Genomic DNA, 23,599 nt, shown 5'->3' on the forward strand with positions numbered 1-23,599 from the left:
ATTGTTGGGAACAATGCACAGGCTCTTCATTACTAGAGTTTAGTAAGGAGAGATCATGACTCCACGTACTAATGGAGAAGAGGGTTAGGAACAGAAACAAACCAGAGCCTTTGTTCTGTCCTATTCCATGTGTGTCAAGGAAAGCCACATATTTTTAAAAGCTCCATTTTCTGGAAATACTCATCCTGGAAATGGCATAAATACAACAGGCATAGGGAACTGAAGGCTAAGGACAAAGGATCATAGGGAAATGTAAAATGTGGAGCTGCAAAATGAAGCAACAAGTGATATCTTTCTAATCCATGGTAAAATATTCTGGGCTAGATTCTCTGGTTCTCAAAGTTCACTTTGTACCATGTAACTTAAAATGACTGGAGAATTTCCCCTTGGAGGGGTAACCTCCCCCTGTGTAGAGCTGGATGAGCCAGACTGTGTCCTGAACTGGAACCACCCTTCCTTGTATAAAGGGAGGGAAGGGACATGACAGAATGAGACTCTCCACCCAATTCTTTCACTTGTGTAAGATCCCTGAGGTACTCTAAGTTCAAGCTGCTCTTGTGCAGCTTTAATATGCTGGTGCTGGACAACCGAGCCTCAAACTCTCTGTGAACTAATTGTATACTGTCTCCTATATTTTCCTCTTCACTTTTGTGTTGTGGGGAGGGTGGTGAGCAGTGATGGTACCTGTGACACTGGAAATGGAATGCAGAATAATTCCTCTGACTGAGGTTCTCTCAAGTGTATTGATCACGACACCAACAAGACCACCACAGTGCAATGATTAGAGTGTAAGACTGTGATTTTGATTGTTCAGTGCACCAACATGCAATTGAGATGGAATCTTCTATTTAAATCTCAAGGGCATCTAATAGGGTCAGGGTAGAAATATACATTAACAAATTTTCAACATGCAGAGATGAGGTCAATATGCAGAAATGATCATGAATGTGTAAATCCACATACAGGTAAAAATGTGATGGTGGAACTGAGCAAATGTCAGTGCATGTAAATTTTTTTACATTTGGATGTCAGCTATCATCTGATGATAATTTAGTGCATGGTATTTAGTCAAATCCAAGTCCATTTTAATGAGTCCAGCACAAAACAATAATCCCAGAAGATGCCTTCTTTGGAAATGGGGACAGAATAGGTAAGTCAATTACTCACTCCCTACCAGTTTCATTTCATCTTCCCAGCCAACCTCATACCACACTTTCCTTACATTTGCCTCAAGTTCTACACCATTCTTACCTAGTTTAACTTCTGCATTTTCTGTCAGCAATACATTCTGCCCCTTGATGTCTCGATGAATTACTTTATGCTGGTGTAGATGACTCAAACCCTAGAAAATTCAGTGGATAAGCAAGGTCAGTAGAAACCAAATTCAAAGAGTATTATTTTATACCACTTCCCCCTTGCCACCAGCACACTAATTATTCACCGTAAATGGGAGATTTGTGTTGGAATTAAATCACCTCAAAACACTTTGTCATGTGTACAAAATGTCCTACATTCCACATTGGGATGGCATGAGTAGAAACACCCACTTAACTGTATTCATGGAAGTCGGTGCTTTATATGGTGAGTGAACAGAACTGTAAATTCGATAAGGATTTAGGACTGAGCATTCAGTTACTTCACGAACCAATATTAACCTGAATACCTCAGTATCTATAGTAATGTTTTTTCATGTGCTTTTTTTTGCCCTAGGGAGCCATTTGAGTAGCTGAAACAGAAAATTTGGTCTTCTCTCTGTATTTATATCAACCAGGAACTGAAATACCAGATCTCATGTTATATTGGCCCAATAAATAGTATTCACATGCATTAAAAACCTCTATTAAAAATACAAATACTAGAAGTTGCACATCTCTCTAATAGAAACATAGCTCAAATTAAACGTCTCTTTTGAAGGCTAGAGGTAAACTAGCTTTCCATTGTGCCTTTTTATTAGTTCATTAATTTCTTTGTGCAACATGCATTTTTATTTCATGTGTTTTACTATTTCAGGGTGTAAAAGTAATAGCCACCTATATTGCTAGTCTGGTACAATATGGATTACTTTAAAAAACTAATTTTGTATTGGTTTTCATTTCATATTAAATATTCATTTTTTAAAAAGAAAATAATTTCCGCTATCACTACTGGCAGTTATTAGTCATTTTATGCTTGTTACTTTGGGACTACTACAGAGAACAATTTCTACAGAGATCTAGAAGCCATCTTGCATTCCAATTCTTAACTGAATTATTCCAGTTTTAGTCTCTAACTGTTTGATCCTAGGAAATGGCAAAGCTTCCATTCAGCTATGTACGCTCAAGCCCTAGGTGTTATAAAATCACATCAAACCTTCAATCTTAAATAATATTTATGAGTTCCCATTGATTATAGTGACACGCTAAGCACCATTAATGACTCGCAATGTTATATAGCATTTTCAGTATAGGATCATATACTTCTACATGCCACCCCTTTACTATCAGTGATCAGAATGAACTAATTTGAAATGCATCTAAATGTCCTATGAATAATTTACTTCTATAGGCCTGGAATTATTTTAATGGCTAATTAATTAAAGAACTACAAGGACTACTATTAGCTGTATTCCCTAACAGAAAATGACTACCGCCTTGGACAGGCTAGAAAATTTGTCTAACAAGACACTATGTTGATTTTTCACTAGCCACATAAATGCATACTTGTATCTTTAAAAATATACCTGGAAGACTTTAAATATAAATATATTGTATATGGACCAAAGTTTCCTTTGCTGTACAGTGTATAAATATGTAACAAGCCAGCTTTCCTTTGTATTTTGTGTCTTGAATTGTGTTACAAAGCACAAAAGAGTAACAAAATGTTAAACACTTGAGAATGGCATCTTTCAATATTACCAATCTCTCAAACTCCTCTGTGGTTTGTAGAACTAGATCCGGGTTTTGGACCTTCTGCCCATCCCCACCCCGTACTTTAAACCTACGGGTTTATTTAAAGATGGGATGAAAAGCACTATCGCCACCACATTTTTTTTTAATAATTAAAGGGAAACCTGTTTTCTGAAGGAAGGATAGGAGGATCCTGAAAGAAGAATGGGGATACTATAAGCGATTACTTAGATTGTAAGCTCTTTGGGGCAGTGACTATCTTTTTGTTCTGTATTTGTACAGCATCTAGCACAATGGCACTACCACAATATAAAGAAAGAAAGAAAAAGCTGGCACAGTAACATTCTTTTCAGAAGTGCTTCTGGTTGGGAGAGAGGAGAGACAAAGAACTAGAAGTGTCCCAACAGTTCCTTCTTGCCTTCTTAAGCGTATGTACAAGGATAGAGAAAAATCCCTTTTTTGGATCAGGTTCTCTCCCCCCACCCCCCACCCCCATCCCTTTGTGTCACAGGTCATGCAATGACTCTCCTCTCCTCTCTAGAAAGAGCAGACCACTGTCACAGGCTGGCTGGCTTTTCAAGGCAAGCTGGGCTCAGCCTGGCCCATGGCCTAGGAGTTACCTCTCAGCCTCACCCCTGATCTGTTAACATAGGGGCAATTAGTGATCCCAGCTGGGTGTAATGGAGACTGAAGCCACCTGCAGAGGATTACTTAAACAGCGCTGAGCTCAGTTGAGGGGAGAAGACTCAGGAGAGAGAAGGCAGGAAGTGCCCTCTTTCTTTCTGGGAAGAGCCTAGGGTAGTAGGCCTTAGGGATTGAAGAGGAGGCAAGACTCTCCTATGGAGGTAATCCCACAGGGAGCAGTGAAGGCTCCTGGAAGCTGGGGGGGGGGGCTGAGTTAGGGCCTACAATGGGTGGAAGAAACCCACAGGGAACAGAGTAGGATCCTGTGGGAGAGAGCCTTGAGGCAGGGTTTGTAAGTGGAAGTAGAAGACTTCAGTACCCCAAGGGGACAGAAGAATTATTCAGATATTTGGATTTTCAATTGGACCTTTCAGTTACCCCAGAAAGGGTTTGACCTTTATGTGACTTGGTTGGAGAGCCAAGCCAAGGAAGACCCAGTGAGAAGCAGATGACCCACAGGAGGTGATACAGGCGACATCACGCACGGATGCAAGGGACATTCCAAAGGTCCCCACTGCAACTACACATTGCATGGCCAAATGTTGAGGTTTGACACCTGATGGTGACTCTGGATCATGACCCAGTGGTTAGGTTCTGACTCAGTGGTAGGGCTATTTTGCAAAATAGGCTTTCCAGTTCATAAATTTAAACTAAGCCTGTGTAACTGTGGTTTCTTGAGACTGAAGGAAATGTCACTACAACAGCTGATTAACTACAATGCTTGTTATTTTGCTCATCAAATTGCGGGGGATGGTGCGGATGGTGGCATGTATTGTAAATAAACAAATGCTTAGTCACCACTGGACAGCAACTGGAACTTGGTGAGCATTTTATATCCTTCCTTGTGCATGTTTGAGCACTCGCTTCCTTCCTCGGCCAGTTTTTTGGGACTCATTCAAATGGTGGCTGTTTCTTGAAATCTATTCTGTACGGGGTTCCCACACCATGTATATGATGGACTTAAACACAAAACTTATTTCTTACATTCATAGATGTTAAGGTCATACTATTATGATCATGTAGACTGGCTACCTGAATGACATGGACATCATATGGAAGTGCATCATTTACAGAAGGCAGCAACGCAGTGCTACGGAACACTGGCACTCCCGAGTGTAAGCCATTCCAATCACACCCTTATCTCATGGGTATAAAAGTTCCAACATCCTCACTCAAGCCAGTGACACCAGGCAAACCGAAAAATAAAAATGTGCTATTTGAGTTGGCAGTTAATAAAATGTCTTTTTAAAACACTGATTCCTTCTGCAGACTGTATTAGGCCTTCCCTTTCTGTTAATTGAAAATGGGATTCTAGCTTAAATACATTTTTGTACTTATTTATTATTAATGGGAATTACATTTTTGTTGAAGGAAAAATAGAGTTAAAAGTCGAGAAACTAACAAAGCTAGGGTACATTAACTGGGAGTTATTTATTATGCATCAGACAAGTACATGAATCATTCACACCTACAGGCACCTAAGAACCATTAGCTTATGCCAGCATATTAGCCATACAGCCTCAAGTGCCATCTCACAAGCTTTACCTCTTTTTTAAGTGTAAAAAGCCAACCCTCAAACATTGCATTTGGTGAATGACATTTAGAACTACAGTAGCTCATTTTGGACACATACCCGTAAAATCTCCCTGCAGATGTACGCAATCCACTCCTCCTTCAAAGTGTTCCCTTTTGTGTTCTTGATCAGGTCAGTGACAGAGCCAGCACCACAGAACTCCATCACCAGCTGGCAAAGGAAACAAAGAACAATGATTGTAATTAAACTTGAAAGCAGCCTCTGGGTTGTAATAACCAAATGTAGTACATTGCAGTTGGCAAGGTATTTATGATGCAATTTCACTGCAACAGAAAGTGATCATTGAATAATTTTGAGTTTCTTTTCTTTTAAGTTGCAAGAGTTTATTTGTTTAAAAAGAATTTTTTGCACTGCTTGGGAAGCCTGTTTTCCTTCAAGAGGCATCAGAACAAGAAATTGAAGTAACTTTTATTACTGAAAAAAATGGGGAAAAAATTTAGAAATCTTGAAGTCACCAATCCCATTGCTGTGTATTCTATATTCTCACTACAGGGCCTCGTTCCATATCAATGCAAATAGGATATATAGAGGTGCCCCAGAGTCAGTCTCTTGAAAATAAATCTGTGCAGACACCATTAAATCTGGGAGAAGTTTTCTTCCTATAATTCCATTTCTAATGATCTACTTAAGTTTTCACTCCTTTATGCTGGGGGGCTGTTCTCTGCTTCCTTCCATATCAGAAAACATTTCTTAATGGGTAAAGTTGGTTATTCTGTGGAACAGTCTGCCAAGGGGAGTGGTTCACTAGAGTTGTTTCAAATCAGACTGGACATATTTTTTCCCACTCTTCCCCTGTTTAATTTGTTTTAACAGTAAATATAAAAATCCAAACAGAGGGCATAAACCTGAAGATCTTATTGAGGCCCAGACCCAAAACTGATCAGCCATGAAATAAGAGAGACAAGACCAGCACACTGGGTCTGATCCTGCAGTCCATGCACCCACCAAACTCCTACTGTTTTCCAAGGAAATTTTATGCACATAAAGAATGCAGGACTGGACCCAATATAAACACACACCACATAACATGAATGATCACAAAAGAAAATTTCCCAGTCCGTAGATTGGTTTGCACTTCTTAAATATATGATTTTAATTTTGCTAAAATAATTTGGCTTATTACTTAGGGCTTAGACAATATTTCACGTTTTCAAAGCAATTGACATGACTTTACTAAAAACTGAAAGCTGAAAAGAGAAAGGGGTGGAAAAAAAAGACAATAAAAGGGTTAGTTGCCCCCCAACTGCTTGGATGATTCAGTTAAAGGGACAATCCTATTGGCAGAGTCATAAAACAAAGACCAAACACTATTATAATCTTCAGTTCAGATAAGATACTTGAATAGAACATCGGGAACAATGCTGTACTAGTGGGAAGAAAGACCATCTTGACCTAGTACGTCCTTTCCATATCTAGTTTTGGTAACTTCTAGAATCATTAGTTTCTCAGTTCTGTTCCAGATGAAGGCTGATAAATTCTTTGCATGTCCCTAAGAAATAAAAGTTACTTTTACATTATAAAAGTGGACTTAAGAAATGAACTTATGATTGGCTAAATCAGTCATGTGACCACACAGGTAATTAGCGCATCCACAGAGATTACAACTTTCCCCTGCTAAATGATGAGAACAAGGATCAAAACACCAAACACTGACCTGGTCAACAGCTTCACAACCCAGAAAACAAAATAATTGATTACTAATTGCTCCCCATAAAATGGAATAATGTAACTCTGCGCTAGAAAGAAATTCTTCCCTTTCTCTTTCCCCTCTTAACTGATTGATACTGTACATGGGAATTGCAATATCTGCACATGTATTACAAAATAAGCACTTAGGATACTATAGTGATGAGGACTATAGAAAATCTTTAGATAGATAGGTTGGTAGCTAAATATAACGAGTTTGATATACACATACAAGAAATAAAACTTACTGTAAGGGTTTCATTACATTGCATGCTGCTGTCATGGAGGTTGAGGGTGGTTGATGTGTGTGAGAGAGATTCCTTATACCCCCATTCAGACCCCCAACTCCTAACATTACCGTGCCATCATCTCTCACTCGTGTTCCAGAACATCCCTCTCAATCCGCACATTCATCCAGCGCCCTCCCAAATAAATCCATTTGCAAGTTCCTACTGTGACTCCAAACCCACAATTTTGCCTCCGGCTAAAGGATGGGTGAGTTGTAGCAAGAAACAGGGTGAATTTTGAGTCCCAGGCAGGAAAAAAAGGTTGGGAATCACTGTCTTCTCCATCAGGACTGACAGACACACATTGTACCTATATGTGTATATTGCTCATAACTAGAAAGCAATGAAAAATGAAGGTACCATTACACTATATATTGCAATCACAAAATATTAAAAAGAAGGACCAAACATCATTACAAGTATCCACTTTATCCATTAATTTGAATTATCATCTCTGTAGTCCAGCTAGCTCACTCAGTCCTACACTTCTGTCCTTGATTTAAATCTGGCAAAGATTTTGTAGCAATAAGTACATCAAGTAGCCACTTGCCTCATGTAACCCCTGAATAATTGTGAAGTCTCCAAATAAAAAAAGATGAGAGTCCCAGGAGAGTTTAATGCCCAACTCAGCTTTTCAAAAATACTAAGAGACATACAATCCCATAACGTGTGTAAGAGAATATCCAGCAACCGCAGATATTATTACAGTACTGGCAATACCAGCAGCACACAGGTCCAGTTGGGCAGGGGTCCAACGGGGCTTAACAATGAACATTTGTTGCTAACTGTGAGGCATTTTGAATAAGCTGTGCCATTAATTCTTTAAGAGAAGGGGAAGTAGCCAGTGAACAACATTGTCAATGTATCTCAGCCTGCAGTAGAAGGATAATGGACCTCTGACTCAAAGAACAGCATTTCTTGTGAAGGCTTTGTACTGAAGGGATAAAGAACTAAGCAATTGCTACAAATAGAGATGGACAAAATATGTGAAGTGAAATTGTTCTTCCATAACATTTTGAATTGCCTGTTTGTGTTTTAAATTCACAGAGTACTGCAAAAATATAGCTTTGCTGTGAGAAATTATTCAGTGAAGTTGGCCACGGGCTGTATTGAGCTTTATCTTCACCTTCTCCACTGACTAGCCAGAACAGTGTTTTGCACATGTACAGCAATTTACAGACATTATGTATCACAACATTTGTGTCATAATGCCAATACCTTCATTTTATACATACAAGAACAGAGCAGTTAAGTGATTTGCTCGGGGTCATCATACAAGTTGGTGGGAAAAAGCTGGTAATTGTGTCCAGGAGTCATGGTCCCTGCCGTGTTTTCTAATTGACTACTACAAAGGGAAGGATAGTCTTGTGGCTAAAGCAATGGGCTGGGAATCAAAAGATATGAGTTCCAACCCCAGCTCTTCAACACACTTCCTGAGTCTCAACTTCCTCATCTATAAAATGGTGATAAACCTGATAGTATGCGACAGGATTGGTTATCAGGATTCATTCCCTCATATTTGCACAGTGCTTGGAGATCTTCAAATGTACTTGCATCACGTGCCTTCTAATCTGTGTAATATTGCCTGTAGATGCAAAACTAATAGAGCAGTTAGCCTAATAACTGCTTGTATCATTACCAAGATTGTTAAATGCTGGAGATACTGAGGGGTGGGGGAAGATACTAAACCCGAAATGCTGACTAAATTTTTATTACTCGTAACTAAAATTAAAGGCAGGATGGGATGGAGGTAAGATCACATTCTGAAATTTAATTTCCATGGCTGATCATTAAGGATTTTTAATATAGTCCATTTAGTATTTCTTTTCCTTTTTATGTTAGACTAGAGCAGCAATCTTTACAAGCAAGGCATGTAAATGCACAGCAGCTGTTACTCCATTGTCGCCTGCATTCTCTGAACATATTGCTTCATGAATCCTCACTGCTTGTGAATGAATCATTTTTCTCTTGATATAGAAGTGGCCTCCAAAATCATTTTCCAGGCCCCCTCTGGCCCCACCACCACTGTTCATTACATTCGGCTAGCTTTGAATTGAAGTCCAGAACTCAGAAATGACTAACATTTGTGCATGAAGCCATTATCCAGCAGACTGATCTGGACCCCTCCCTGAGGAACTTCAATACTCCAGAGAGGGTCCCTCCAGAACTATTTGTCTGCAGCAACTCACTAACCTTCCTGTGACTGAGGCCTGGTCTACACTACGAGTTTAGGTCGACTTTAGCACCGTTAAATCGAATTAAGCCTGGATACGTCCACACGACGAAACCCCTTCCTTTCGATTTAAAGGGCCCTTTAAACCGGTTTCTTTACTCCATCTCCGACGAGGGGATTAGCGCTAAATCGGCCTTTGTGGGTTGGATTTGGGGTAGTGTGGACGGAATTCGATGTTATTGGCCTCTGGGAGCTATCCAACAGTGTTTCATTGTGTCCCTCACACCATGTTCTTTCTTACCACACCCTTCCCCTCAAGAGCAACTGATTGAGTCCCAACTGTTCAATCAATCCAAGCCATGTTTAACCCTGGATTCTGAAGTGGAATCTCTCTGGTATTCCGTTCACACCAGGAAGCTAGGGTTTAGCGCTCTGAATAGAAACATGACAATGACCTGCCCTTGGGTGTTGGTGGGCTCTGGCCTAAAGTTACCTTCATGGTCACATAGGTCCCAGCTCTTCGCCAAGCACTGCACTACACACCAAAGGTAGGATTTTCCAAAGTGCTCAGTGTTGTACCAACTTTGCTCCCACTGGTGGCAATGATAAAATGCCCATTGACTTCCACGGCAGCAGAGCTAGGCCAACACAGAGTGCTACTGAAATCCCCCTCCCCAACTTACTAGCCAATGCTCAGTCCCAGACTCGAATTCGGTCAGCTAGCATTCACAAAGAGGAAAGCATAGCAAAGCTCGTGACAAAATTGCATGATATGCCACATCTATTGTTAACTGAAGACATGTTTAATCCACCACGTGGTCGTCTGCCCTCACAGTGCCCACTGTGGATAAGTTTACTAGGTAAGGGATTTATGGTAGAGGACACGTGGCAAGCTTCATGGTCCGCAGAGAAAGTGACAAATTATTATCTTGTCTCGGACCCCATTCAGTGTCAACCCAGGTTTGATTTACCACAAAGGCAATGGAGCCTTCTCAACTGGTTTCATAGCGGACATGGAATTTGTGCTGCAGCAGAATTTCTTTGGCATTTTAGACACAGTCTGCTATGTCAATGTGGGCAGCCACAACCAGGGCCAGCTCTAGGATTTTTGCCGCCCAAAGCAAAAACAATTTTGGCCGCCTCCTCCCCCCGCCCCCCTGTTCTTTAATTACCACACCCCCGGCCCCGCCTCAACTCCGCCCCTTCCCCAAATCCCCAGCCCTGCCTCCTCCCCCCAGGCTCTCAAGCCTAGGAGGGAAGGAGGGAGGGAAGGGAAGAAACGGCGCCCGCGCCACGGCCACTCAGAGTCTCCCTCCCCTCCCAGGTTTGAAAGCCTGGGAGGGAGGGCGAGTAGCGGCGCGCGAATCAGCTGTTTCGCGCGCCGTGGCAGCAGCAGCGGAGGTGAGCTAGGGCGGCCGGGGCACATTTTTAGGGGTGGCATTCTGGCGCCGGCCATGCTGCCCCTAAAAATGTGCCGCCCCAAGCACCAGCTTGTTTTGCTGGTGCCTAGAGCCGGCCCTGGCCACAACCATGACACACATCGTTGAGGACTGCAAAATGACTCATCTTCCTGGAGGCCTTCCTGCCTTCAACACTGTTGATAAGAAAACGGTGGCTTGGCTTGCCCAGATTGCATACCCCCAAATAAATAAATAAATAAATAAATAGGCCCAGGCTCCCTGGCAATGGTCCCCTCAGACTCTAATGCCTGCAGGCCACCTCAGAGAGTAAATCTCCTAACTGCCCTGCCCGACAAGGGCCAAGCTGCACTGATATTAGCTCCACTTCCTGGTTTCAAAGATAGGCTGCAGAAGGCCTCACAAAACACAATTGGTAGTGATTATCTGTGTGGGGGCTGGAGGCAAGGTATGTTACCACAGCCTGAGTTGTCCAGGTGCCTGCTGTGGGTAGAGAAAACTGACAGAACTGACCAAAAGGTGGGGAGCAAGGTGGATAAAGCCCTGTGCAGAGCCGTAACTAGGTATTTTTGCGCCCGAGGCAAGAATATAAAATTGCACCCTCCCCCAGGGCTGGCAATTTGGCGGCGGGTCCCTCAGTCTCTCTTGGAGGGAAGGGCCTGCCGCCGAATTGCTGCCGAAGAATGAATGAAGGGGCAGTGGTAGAGCCTGTGATTTTGGGGGGTCAACTCATGATTTTTGACTGCTTGGGCTGGTAATGTTGCTTACAAGATGGTCTTTGGTTCCAGTCCAGTTCCAATCCAGAGAGGGACTCACAGGTTAAGAGAGGAGGGAGGTGCTGGATATCAGCAGTGGCCACTAGGGATCAGCATATGTCCTGAGAATGCTGGGAGTTCAGGTTTGCAGGGCAGGATCAGGGGTGGCAGGTTTGTAGAAATTTTGGTGGTGCCCAGAACCCCGCCCCCTCCCCCGCCCAAGGCTTGGGGAGGGAGTTTGGGTTAGGGAGGAGGTCTGGGGTGCAGGCCCTAGGTTGGGGCAGGGGCAGGGCCGGCACTTCCATTTAGGTGACCTATAGGGCACCAGGATCGGGGGGGGTGGCAATTTGGCGGCGGGGGGGTCCTTCCGCACTCCAGGTCTTCAGGGCACTTCGGCGGCGGGTCCCGGAGCGAGTGAAGGGCCCACCACTGAAGTGCCCTGAAGACCCGGAGCGCGGAAGGACCCCCCCGCCACAGAATTGCCGACGATGACTGGGAGCGTGGAAGGACCCCCACCTAGGGTGCCAAAAACCCTGGCGCTGCTCCTGGGCAGGGGATTGGGGTACAGGCTCTGGGAGGGAGTTTGGGGATGGGAGGGGGTGCAGAGGGAAGGGGTTCAGGGGTGAGGGCTGTGGATTGTAGCTGCAGATGAGGGGTTTGGAGTGTGGGAGGGGCTCAGGGCGACAGTAGGGGTGAGGGTTCTGTCTGGGGTTGGGAATGGGAGGTTTGTGGTGTGGGAGGGGCTCAGGGTGAGAGTAGGAGTGTAGGGGGTGAGGGCTCTGGCTGGGGCTGGGAGGTTTGGGGTGTAGGCTGTGGGGTGGGGCAGGGCTGGAGATGAGTTTGGGGTGCAGGCAGGCTGCTCCGGGACAGGGGCCAGAGAGGAGGACTCCCCCCAGCCCTCTCCTGCCCCCCCAGCAGCACACTTACCCCCACCACTGTCACTGCATGTGCTCCTAGGGCCCCTCTCAGGTCCAGGAATCTCCCTTGCCTTCCCCGTGGTGCATGCCGGGGGGCGCTGCGTGCGCCTCCTCCCCTGCTGTTGCCCCAACTGTAGCTTCACTGGGGGTGAGGAATGGGGCTGCCTCCTTGCCCAGCATGGGGCAGGAGCCGTGACTGCGGGCAGGGACCCTGTGATGCTGGAGGGTCCCATTGGCACTAGGACCCTGCGGCAGCAGTTGCTGCAGGGGAAAGACAGGGACTTTCTACTCCGGGGCTGGGGAAGGGGAGGGGGGGTAGCAAGTCGGGGACAGGAGACACTCGGGGGAGGCACAGGGGGCGGCAGGTGGGGTCGGAGGGGGGGGAGATCACCTGGGTTATAAATATCTCCGTGCCAGCAGCTTTTTTGTTTTTTCTCTCCACCACTTTCTGCGCCCACCCGGCTTTGTGTGCCCGAGGCAAGTGCCTCTCTCGCCTCGCCCTTGTTACCGCATTGGCCCTGTGCTTACTACTTTGCATATGGGGGTACAAAACCTATACTCAGCTCTGTGCTTGGAATCAGAATGGGACTGAGCACAGGTCAGCGTGTTGACCCCAGCCAATATAAACTGTTTAGGGACCATTACGCTTTCACAGCTCTTTTATAAAGGCCCACGTCTTTATTGTCGTACACATCATTACTCTTTATACTACAACCACAGTTATTAACACCTGAAGCCAATAGCAGGGCATTAAAAATTCAATAACCTTCACCTGGTAATTCAGCAGAAAAGCTGCTGCTTGTTTCTGAAAATGAGAAAACAATTGATTTTGTATTAAGCATCGATTAAAATATTCAGTAGAAAGGAATGTTCCCGTTCAGCATGCTGAACTGAATAGATAAAAGTGGATTTTAATTGACTCTACCAGCAGCCCAGCTAAAACAGGCTGCAAATTAAAGAGCGCTACCTGCAGTTCTCTGACTCTGCTCCTTTTAAAGCTTAGGCCCCACAACCACAATGACATGTCTGTCTGGTTGCTTTAGCCCGCAGGGTACAGAAATGCATGCCACTGACACACCAGTCTCCTTCCTTTGAAGGCAGTGGCCTACAATATAAACACCCTTGCAGTCTTTCATAAATAAATAATTTGCCTGGCTACATTCTGTGAGCACCTTCTAACAGCACGAGGCCAGACATGTAATTCATGTCTCTTAGGAAGCCTGAAAATTGTTATTGTCAGGACTAAGCAGGACTTCAAAGAGTGGAAGAGAAAAGAGTGGACACAGTCACAGGATTGAGAGTTACAATACATAGCTCCTGCAGAAATAGCTTTGAACAGAACTAGAAATTAAATAGCTTAGGCTTACTTAGCCACAAAAGCAGCAGAAAGTCTTGCTTATGACACACAGTCTATCCTCTCAGCCAGACTCCATTAACCAGTCCTGTTCAATGCCAATCTCCTTATAACTGCCTCTTTCCAAGCACTCCTTTTGTATTTTGCTCTCAGGTCATGTGGATTATCGCTGAAAGTGGGCCTTGAAGGAACTGATCAGAATTAAAGGTCAGCTTAAATCTTTTCCTGCTAAACTCAAACTTCTAAATATTTAATTTGAGTTGGTTAAGGTTTCAGCTGTGCAGAAACATTCTCCAATGAGTCCACTCAACAGAACGATAGAGCCCAGCACGGATACAAAAAATGTATCCGCAACTGATCTGCAATCCGCAAACATGGTTTGAGACCCCCAGAAGAGTTGCCATGGAAGCAATCCATCTCCTGCCAGAAAGGTGGGTACTTCTCCCCACTGGGGAATGGCTACATTACCACTGCTCTGCCCTCAGCTGTCACTGCCCGAAGCTTACTCTGCATGCAGTGTAAATCCAATTCTAGAAGCAGCAGCAAAATTCCATACAATTGTACATGCATGGCAGATCTTTTCTGCTAATCACTTCAATACACTGCAGATGGAAAGGACAGATGACAATCATCCAGCAAAGCAACACCCATAGTAACACACAGCATATAGCCACAGGGTAACATACTGAATTTAAGAAGAAACCCTACAGCTTCTGATAATATTTCCAGAATCAACTCTGGAATATCAGTGTGCTCAGGAATGTGCTTCTTTGTGTTGATCACTTTTGCAATTGAGTACAAGTTTCTTTATGACCCCCTGCATAATTCTATCCCTCTCTAAAAATCCATCACTTACATCCCCTCCCCGTGCCCAGTGCTCTGACGATGATGCCAACCTCAACATCTTAGTCGTCTGCCTCTCTCAAATGACCCCATGTTTTCTTGAACAGAGATGCACATACATGGACTGCTCTCTTTGAGCTGGTATGGAAGGCCACTACCCTCTATTCATTTAATCTTTCTTGATGTCTACCATGACACCTACAAGCAATTTGTTCACTGTCCTCTACTCTATTTACTTTATTTATCTGTTGAGTGAACTACTCATTTATGTGGGGATAGGAAGTCCAGTGATCAGAGGCAGGTCATAAGGAGACTGGAATTAAGGCTGGGAATTGATGTTTTGGGTCAAATAGTTGATAGGATGGAGGGATGATGCGGGGGAGGAGTGGGTTTAACTTCATAAAAAGTTCACCAACAAACTTTGTGCCTACCATCACACTGATCACTTTGCTTGTGGTTCTACTGCTCATCCTCTGTCTTCTTAGACTCCACATTCTTCTGTGTAGGGAATGTGTCTCTGTGTTTGGAGCTCCTCAGTTCACAAGGGGTGTGCATGCTGCCCCTTCCCGCACCCCACAGGGCTGTGCTAAATGGTAGGTCACTCTGGAGGAGGGGGTGTTGTGATAATTGGGCCTATAATTTCCCCCTAATTGTGAGCTAAGCTATGAACAGTGTGTGAAAGTTCAAAAAAATGTCACAATAACCTATAACAGCAAATATTGATGGGAAAAGGTGCAATAAAGAGACAGATTGAATTAGTCCAAACAAAAAGGCCTACGGCCATAAATCAAGGACCATGCTAAGATCATGCCTGATAAACAAAACAGTGTGGGGCTGGAAATCAATGAACCAAAATTGGTGTGTGGGAAATTAGATCTAATTGGTGGACAAAATAATGAGAGGAAGGGCTATTCTGCCCATTACTCCCCTTTTTGGGGTCCTTAAAAGAAGAGGGGGGGGGGAGGAAATCAGTGGAGGAGAAAAGCTGGTTACTGTGACACTGGCTGACTGAAAGATGAGAGAAAGGGAAGAAGTGAGCTTCACCATCATGTCTGCCATGCCCACCATCTCCTGGGACCCCTAATCCTGATCAGACCAGGCCTGAAAAAGGGACCCAGAAGACACTACAACCTCCACCATCTCCAGATAAATGCTGAACACCACCTAGGATGTGAGACTTGGTCGCCTCCTTCCCCCAACTGTCCTTTTCCTTTCCTGCCTTATTTCTTCTCTTTCCTATTTCTCTCCTTTTCCCTTCTGTCTCTTAAGAGTCTGGCTTAGCCAGTCAAGACTGCATATTTTGCAACATGCTGAAAGCCTGTGACCAGAAAAAAGCAGCTAGAAGCAATGCCCTAAACAGCCAGGCACTGGCACATGTTTGCAAGGTCTCAAAGTAGCTGATAAGACCCGTGTATTGTGCCTGTGGTGGATTGTTTAGTGTTGTTGTTGTTTTTAAAGCAGTGAGGTTGCAAGTTGAATTCAACACCAGAGACAGAAGCTGCAGTTTCTAAATCTTTGCGGTTCTTTATTTCCCCGGTTGCGTATGTGCCTATCTTGTTTTGTCTTCTAGGAATTGGGATTGGACTTTAACAGCAGCAGCAACACTGACAGCGTCAGCCCATTTCAACTAACTTCTCTTTTCTCCAAAAGGAAAGCTACCACCATCTTTAATACCATTTAGGAGATGGTCAGACAGGGGGAGGTTCCTTCTAAAGACTCCCCTCAGCTAAAGGGAAAAGGAAAAAAAGGATGTTAAAATGAAAGCCTTACTTAGTAACTTACCCTTCAAATGCTTTAACTATTTTCCTTCTTTTCTATATCTTTAATAAAAGATTAACGGATGTTTAACGGTGTTTGCCCTGGTACAAAGCATATCTGTATATCATTCTGTATATCAACCCCTGAACCGCGTTTAACACTCTTTAATGTTGGACAATTTTAGGGTAATGTTAATACCTTTAACTCTTTGGGCCCATGTATTCCATTAAATTAATGCAACAGGGGCCATTGTCTCACCTCCTCCCACGCCCGCTGAAGGAAGATTTGCATCCACAGGGGGATGTGTAGGGAGTAGTCCATGCACTACCCTGAGCAGACTGATCGTCCGCAATTACCAGGGCATACATGCAGGAGGGAAGATTTCTTGTGCCTTCTTCTCTGTGCACCCACAAGGACCAGGCACAGTCTGACCCTAATAAAGGAAGATGTTAGCTGACAAAACGCACCAACACACAAAGACAGCTGGGGAAATCAGAGCTGCATTTTTACGTTTCACTGGTTCACTTTAACTCTATTTCCCCCAAAACATTCCTCAGTATTGAGTGACCTTATGACCTAGTTAACCTGTTAGCTGAGCTCTGCTACTTTATGCCCATTGCTATAACCGATCTACTGGATAAGACAAACTAATACTTGTCTGGGGGCAAAATTCTCTAAGATTTCCGGTGAATTTTTGTCTCAGATAGTCTCCTCTAGCTACATGCATAGAACCTCCATTGACAGAAGATCAGCATGAGCGGAGAGAAGATCGAAGATATCAATCATGCACATCTGAAAGCAACATTTTGACCAAAACATGGTTAAACCAATTTTAATGTCTTTTACACTTAGAGACACACAGTTAAAGGCTTAAAGGAACCATTAGATCACCCAGTCTGACCTCCTGTCTATCACAGGCCACCAGCATCACCTAGCAGCTGCACACTAAACCCAGCAACCAAAATTAGACCAAAGTACTACAACCCACAAAAGACTAAATACAGACCGAGACTAGGAGGGACCTACGTGCACCAATGCCAGAGGCGCCTGCAATGGCAAGGCTAAGTGAGATACACCCAGATAACCCCAGCCAGTGACCTGCACTCTATGCTGCAGAAGAAGGTGAAAAAAACCAAGGTCACTGCCATCTCCAATATCAAATATTTTACCTTGCTCTTCCATTTCCTAGTATACAAGTGATTTTTATTTCCTTTTTACAAATATGTCAGATTTGTGATACTGCATCTGTAGTGTCAGGAGACACGGCAGAATATGCTGTGTGCAGCTTTCTAGTTGCAGGAAAATTAGTCGGTGTAGTAGCTCATTGTTTCTTTGATGGTTGCTGTTATTGAATGGAGAACAGTAGACCTCTTCACCACTATGGGACCGCACAGGAATGACAATATGTTGTCAGACGCTTGCCTTGTTTCCGAGAGATCTTAATCTCTATTGAAAAAGCTCCCTTTTTCGATTTCCGTATCAGCCCTCTCAGTGTCGATAAAGAGAATTACTTGGGCATTATCAGAAACAGTTTTATTTCAATAAAGAGCCGGTGAAAAATAAACACGCCTTTATCTCCGAAGCAACCACTGATGAAATTGGAACATATGAGAATTCTATCAGATACCTCAAACAACAGTGATTTAATGTGGAGACAAAAGCACTGCCCTTCTCCCACTGTCAAAGGAGTTTCCCTTGAACACCTCTTATTCAGCTCCAGTACAGGACATAGACTTTCTAAAACTCTATCCACTCAACCACTTTTAAACCTAAAGAGGATAGAACTTAGCATGGCTTTCATCAATAGCCTGCAAGCTTTAGATGGTTGTGATTAATCCCTTCTTCAAGTAAAGGTCCAAAATCTTGCCAAGCTCCTGAGAGGTTGATTCATAGATTTTTTTTTTTTTTTTAAAGGCCAGAAGGGACAATTAGATCATATAGGCTGACCTACTGTACAACACAGGTCATAGATGTGCACTCAGTTATCGAGCCCAAAGGGATGCAAATGGAGGGATGGATATAAGAAGCTCTCTTCCTTGCCCACTTGTGGAGGGGGTCACCAGAATCCTCTGGGGCCGTGGTTCTCAAACTGTGGGTTGGGACCGCTAAAATGGGGTCTCCAGGGCTGGCATTAGACTTGCTTGGCCGAGGGCTGAAGCCCAAGCCCAAGCCCCCTCAGACCTGAGGCTGAAGGTGGGGCTTGGGCTCTGGTTCAGGCTTCAGTCCTCCCTCCTGGGATCGTGTAATAATTTTTGTTGTCAGAAGGGAACTGCAGTGTAATGAAGTTTGAGAACCGCTGCTCTGGGGGAAATCACAAATCCTGCTTGGACCTTCTTTGGTTCCAGTTATCTGAAGGAGGTGGAGCTCATTTATTTGCCTGGTGGGGAGGGTTTGATAAGGGAGGTTATTCTATTTATGTGAGATTCTTTCCTGGCATTATTTATCTTTAGCAAGTTTGGGTAGGTGTGGAGGCCCTTGGATAGGAGCTTTAGAAATAAAATTGTCTGACCAGAAAAGAGTTAATCATCAGACAGAAACAGCAACAAGGTAAAAACAAATTCCAACATGTACAACTATAACAACATGCTCATGCACCGTCAACATGGTGGGAGCCCAGAACCTCCATTAGCATTAAAGCATAGACTGCTACCACTTGAGCTGTAGGGCTAACTACAAAACCAGAAACAAGAGAAAGCTATTATCCCAGAGACAAGCTGGTCTGCTGGTGCAATGTGCTGATCACAGGGAAGGTCTGGGGGAGCCTACCCAAACTCTCCCTTCCTAACCTGTCAGGGTGGTTAAGCACTGGAATAAATTGCCTAGGGAAGTTGTGGAATCCCCATCATTGGAGATTTTTAAGAGCAGCTTAGACAAACACCTATCAGGGATGGTCCAGATAATACTTTGTCCTGCCGTGAGTGCAGAGGACTGGACTAGAAGACCTCCTGAGGTCCCCTCCAGTCTTACAATTCTATCTTGAGAGTTTAGGAGAGCTCCTGTGCCATGTGGTGCCCCAGAAGATGGGATGGGACACTAGGGCCATTGAGTATGGTCAGGAGAAGGCAAGCCTGGCATGGCACAGCTGAGCTCTCCCCCCTATGCAAGTTGATACAGCTGCTCTGGCAGCTCCCAGGTGTTCTCTGTACAGCATCTGATGCTGTGGTGGCAGCCTGAGCCTGATTTTTTAGAAGGGTTTAGTTTTGTTAGCAAACAACCAACATTTTCCCCAGGAACACAAGCAACACAAAGGAAATGGTAATTTTAACAGCTCATAAGACCCTAACCCTGAATGAAATTTCATGGGACAAAGAAAAGGCACTTCTCTAGCCCAAGGGCTTTCTTCTTGTTGAACTGTATAGACCTACCACAAACAAAGGATGTGCAAGAGGTTCTAATAATAAATATATTAATAAATAAAAGAATAATAAATTGTAAGAATGTTTTATAATGAAAAGCCTGAGCCAACCTAAATACAGGGCTCACTGGCAGTGCTCCTTCAGTTCAGCTGATTTTTTATCACGGAAGTCATGTATTCCTTGATTTTATTTTATTTTATTCCCAAGACTTGTTGACATTTTGGCACATGCCTATGACGATAAACAGGTGAGCCAATTTATCTGGGAACCTTAAAGAGCTGCCAAATAAAAGCCTGGGCTGCATGAAATGCTAAGTAAACCAATGCTCTGCAACAACTCTATGGGGTTCAAACGAGTATACCAGCGACCGTCAGTGAGAGCATTAGGCCCAAATTTTCAAAAATGGCCACTATATTTGGGTGCTTCTGTTTTTTTTCTGACTTGAAACAGCCTGATTTTCCACAGTGATAGGCACCAACCACTCTGCACTGATTTGCAGTGGAATGGTGGATGCTCCATACCCCATATAAGTCATGCCTGAGAGCACCTCAAGTTGAGCACCCAAAAAATTGGAGAATCCCAAATTAGTGAACCCTTCAAAAATAGAGTCTGAATTCCTCCCTCCCCACAATGCAATGGAAAAACTGTTGAGTGCAGGGCAGAGCTTATAAGAAGGTTGGCTCCAGTACGGCAACTATTATTTTTGTATCTGACCATGGTTATCACAGCACAAATCACAGTTCTAGTTACTTGTAGTACAAGTGTTATTTAGACTACAAAACAATACCTATGTTGCTGTATTTAAACTAATTTCCCATAATTTTTAGTCTTTTCAACATGACCACCATGTGATTTTCCCTAAAAAGTGCCACATTAAAAAGACAAGATATAATTACAGGGACAGATGACGATCTGAGTTACACAGGTGTTACTAAGTGGAGTACAGATTTACATCAGTGTAACCAATCAAAATCTGGCACATTATCTTGAATTAATTTTTAGCATCCCTAATAGTAAGAGACAAAGATCTAGATGGAATCCTAAATTGCAACACCCTTTCTGATGTTCCAGCCTTGGGTCTCTCCTGAACAGATGCTGCCAGATGTGTGGTGAAGATATGTCAACTAGGATCCAGACTGAGACCAAGGTCATTTCTCTTGTGCTAGAAGACCTAGATTTGAACCTCATTCTTCAAAGTTTGGGGAACTGAATAAGTAACCAAGACACTCATTGGAATCTTGTGTCTCTGCATTCAAGTGAAAACAAGCAGGATAGGTAGGGAGGAGGAGAGTTTGGGACGGTGATCCTGTGAGGTGCTGAGCACTTACAACTCCAACTGAAGCCAGAGGAAGCTGCAGCCTGCCCAGGCTCAGAGCTCCCAGCGATTCAACTATTTAGCTTTAGTATTCTACGGCCAAACTTCCTTTTCTCCAATACATCACTAAATTCCACCTACGTGTTTATTTTTGATCAACTCCTGTATCAAAGGTATAATCCTGTCTTTGTGGCAAAACAGGGGTGTGTTCTCTCACATCACAGCCTGCAAGCGGGTGCAAGCAATATGAAGATATAGCATTTAAAACAAACAAACAAACAAACAAACAAACAAACATGGCTCCTAGAGTGGAGGTTAGAGTGCAACTGGAGGAAACTCAGTAGATCAAACCCCAATGCTTATAAAAGGAAGAAGAGGACATTTAAAAGCACTGCCTACCCAGAGCTGATCATCCATTCCGGGTGGGTTCTTTTTAATAAAAGCTCCATAATATGTGGCTATATTTCGGTGATGAGAATATTTCTTTAGCATGTTAATTTCCTGTTTGATCTCCTCCTCTTCATCCTGGGATAAGAAAAAACAAAATCAGTGACACCAAAGAACACATTTCACAGATTATTCATTGGTATGATTTCTCTTCATCTTTGTTGCAGTTAGTTAATTTAAGCAGGCCACATCTCTGCCCCCTCCCCACCTTCCACCTGCACTAATTTTGCTTCTGCCCCTTATTTAGGTCTGTGCTTCACAATGTGACACATGTTCAATCCTAGTATAAATAGGTGTAATTCCAATTTAAGGCAATGGAACCCATGGCTGAGCCTTGGAAGGTTAAGAGTTATGACTACAGACTTTGAAAAAGGTAATTTTTAGGTGAATTTAGTGCTTGTGATAAGTACTGGTTAAGAGGCCTGAACATTGAAGTCGTTCTCCTTCTCCTAGGAAAACCACTTTGAGGGTAAAAAAAAGCAGTTCAGTTTCCAAGCATATTCAGAACTTGGCCTTTCTTCTAAGACGAGTTACCAGCTGTGATGAGGTGAACCTACTGGCTCGTTTTACACAGGCTACAAAACAGTCATCACATGGTAAGAACTTTAAATCACAGTGACATGGTCTGGAGTCAGACAGCCATAGGACATAAAAGGTTCCAGAATCTATTACCAGATTGTTGAGCCTCTTGGCCAACAAGGATAGATTGTACATCTTTATTGGCAGCTCAGTTAGTATTTACTTATTCATTTTACACCGTTTAGTCTTTCAGAACTCTCTGAAGATAACTATTTGGGCTCGAGGGTGTACCATACACGAGTTGCTCGGCAGCTCCATCACCTTCGCTAAAGGTACTTTTCTACCCCTGCTGCCAATGGCCCATTTGGATTATTCCAGAAAGCAAACCTTGGTACAGAAGTCATCCCATGGTCTTTGCCACTCTGAAATCAACTCACAATCCAAATCAGACAGTAGCTAAAAAGTATGTTTACAAAAAATTAGAATTTATTCATGATAAAGGAAAGGTTATGCCAGCTGAGCTGGGAAGTTCCAAGGTCGAGCTGCAAAACTCTGAGATCACTCTGCCGTGCTTAAGTATTGTAGAGCATGTCGGATTTGAGATTTAAATGTATAATTATCAAAAGCATGTACACCCAGTGACTGAGTTAGACAGGCACTAGGAAGATCGAGCCCATCCAGACAATTTCAGAATATTCTCATGAGGACAAATTCAGTCCTGGTGGAACTCCTTTGACCACCGTAGAGTTGGGCTAACTTGCATGCGGGTTCAATTTGGCCTGCAAAACATCAAGAGTTGAACTAGTCTTTTGGTAGAAGAATTATGAGGATACATATTTTTGGGTTCTATTTCTTTTGCTTGTTTTCTTTGTTTACACTGGACTTGATCTGAGGAAGCCTCATTTTATTTTATGTTGATTCTAGGATTCTAGTATGTTGAAATCCCAGTGTCTCTAGAACAGGAAAGAGCAGTTAACACCTTGTTGTTGATTAGCTTTATTCTAAAGAGCCCTGAATAAATGTTGCCTCCTTCCTCCTCTATTACCACCCCATCTGTTTTGTTCTGACTTCAGTTTTATAAACTAGCAAATAAAGAGACACCCTGGTGATCAGCTAATCTGCAAACATGAGCTCTTTCTAAACAACTGTATTTTCTGACCAGATGTCTCCCAACACATGGGGAGAAGCACTGATTTCTTTCTTTACTACCGAGAGTGACTAAATTATCATTGTCTTTAAGAAGGAATTCAGAGAAGAGCTGCAAAAATGATTAAGGGACTGGAGAAACTGACACAAGGAAAGATTTAAATGAGCTAATTAGGTATAGCTTGGGTAAACAACAACCAGTTTTATTGTCTACAAGGATCTGAAGATTGTAAACACCAAAGAAGGTTAGGAATTGGCATAAAGGGTTATGAGTAAGGACATGTCTATACGTACAGTGCTGCAGCCGATGGTGGGCAAACTACGGCCCAGGGGCCACATCCAGCCCTTCAGACGTTTTAATCCGGCCCTTGAGCTCCTGCCAGGGAGTGGGGTCAGGGGCTTGCTCCACATGGCTCCCGGAAGCAGTGGCACGTCCCCCCCTCTGGCTCCTACACGTAGAGA

The 23,599-nt window shown here is 43.5% G+C and overlaps 1 protein-coding gene across 13 annotated transcripts in view; it reads right to left on the bottom strand.

The window, feature by feature from the left end:
* TNIK (TRAF2 and NCK interacting kinase) overlaps positions 1–23,599 on the bottom strand; it is a 299,369-nt gene that overhangs the window by 104,770 nt on the left and 171,000 nt on the right. For all 13 annotated transcript variants that reach the window (XM_034782240.1, XM_034782236.1, XM_034782229.1 and 10 more), the window contains exons 4-6: positions 21,425–21,550; positions 5,203–5,313; positions 1,252–1,342 (exon numbers count right to left, since the gene is read on the bottom strand). In XM_034782240.1, the coding sequence (XP_034638131.1) occupies positions 1,252–1,342; positions 5,203–5,313; positions 21,425–21,550 (328 nt within the window). The remainder of the gene's footprint in view (positions 1–1,251; positions 1,343–5,202; positions 5,314–21,424; positions 21,551–23,599) is intronic.

Source organism: Trachemys scripta, chromosome 9 (assembly GCF_013100865.1).
Source record: "Trachemys scripta elegans isolate TJP31775 chromosome 9, CAS_Tse_1.0, whole genome shotgun sequence".
Taxonomy (NCBI): Eukaryota; Metazoa; Chordata; order Testudines; family Emydidae; genus Trachemys; species Trachemys scripta.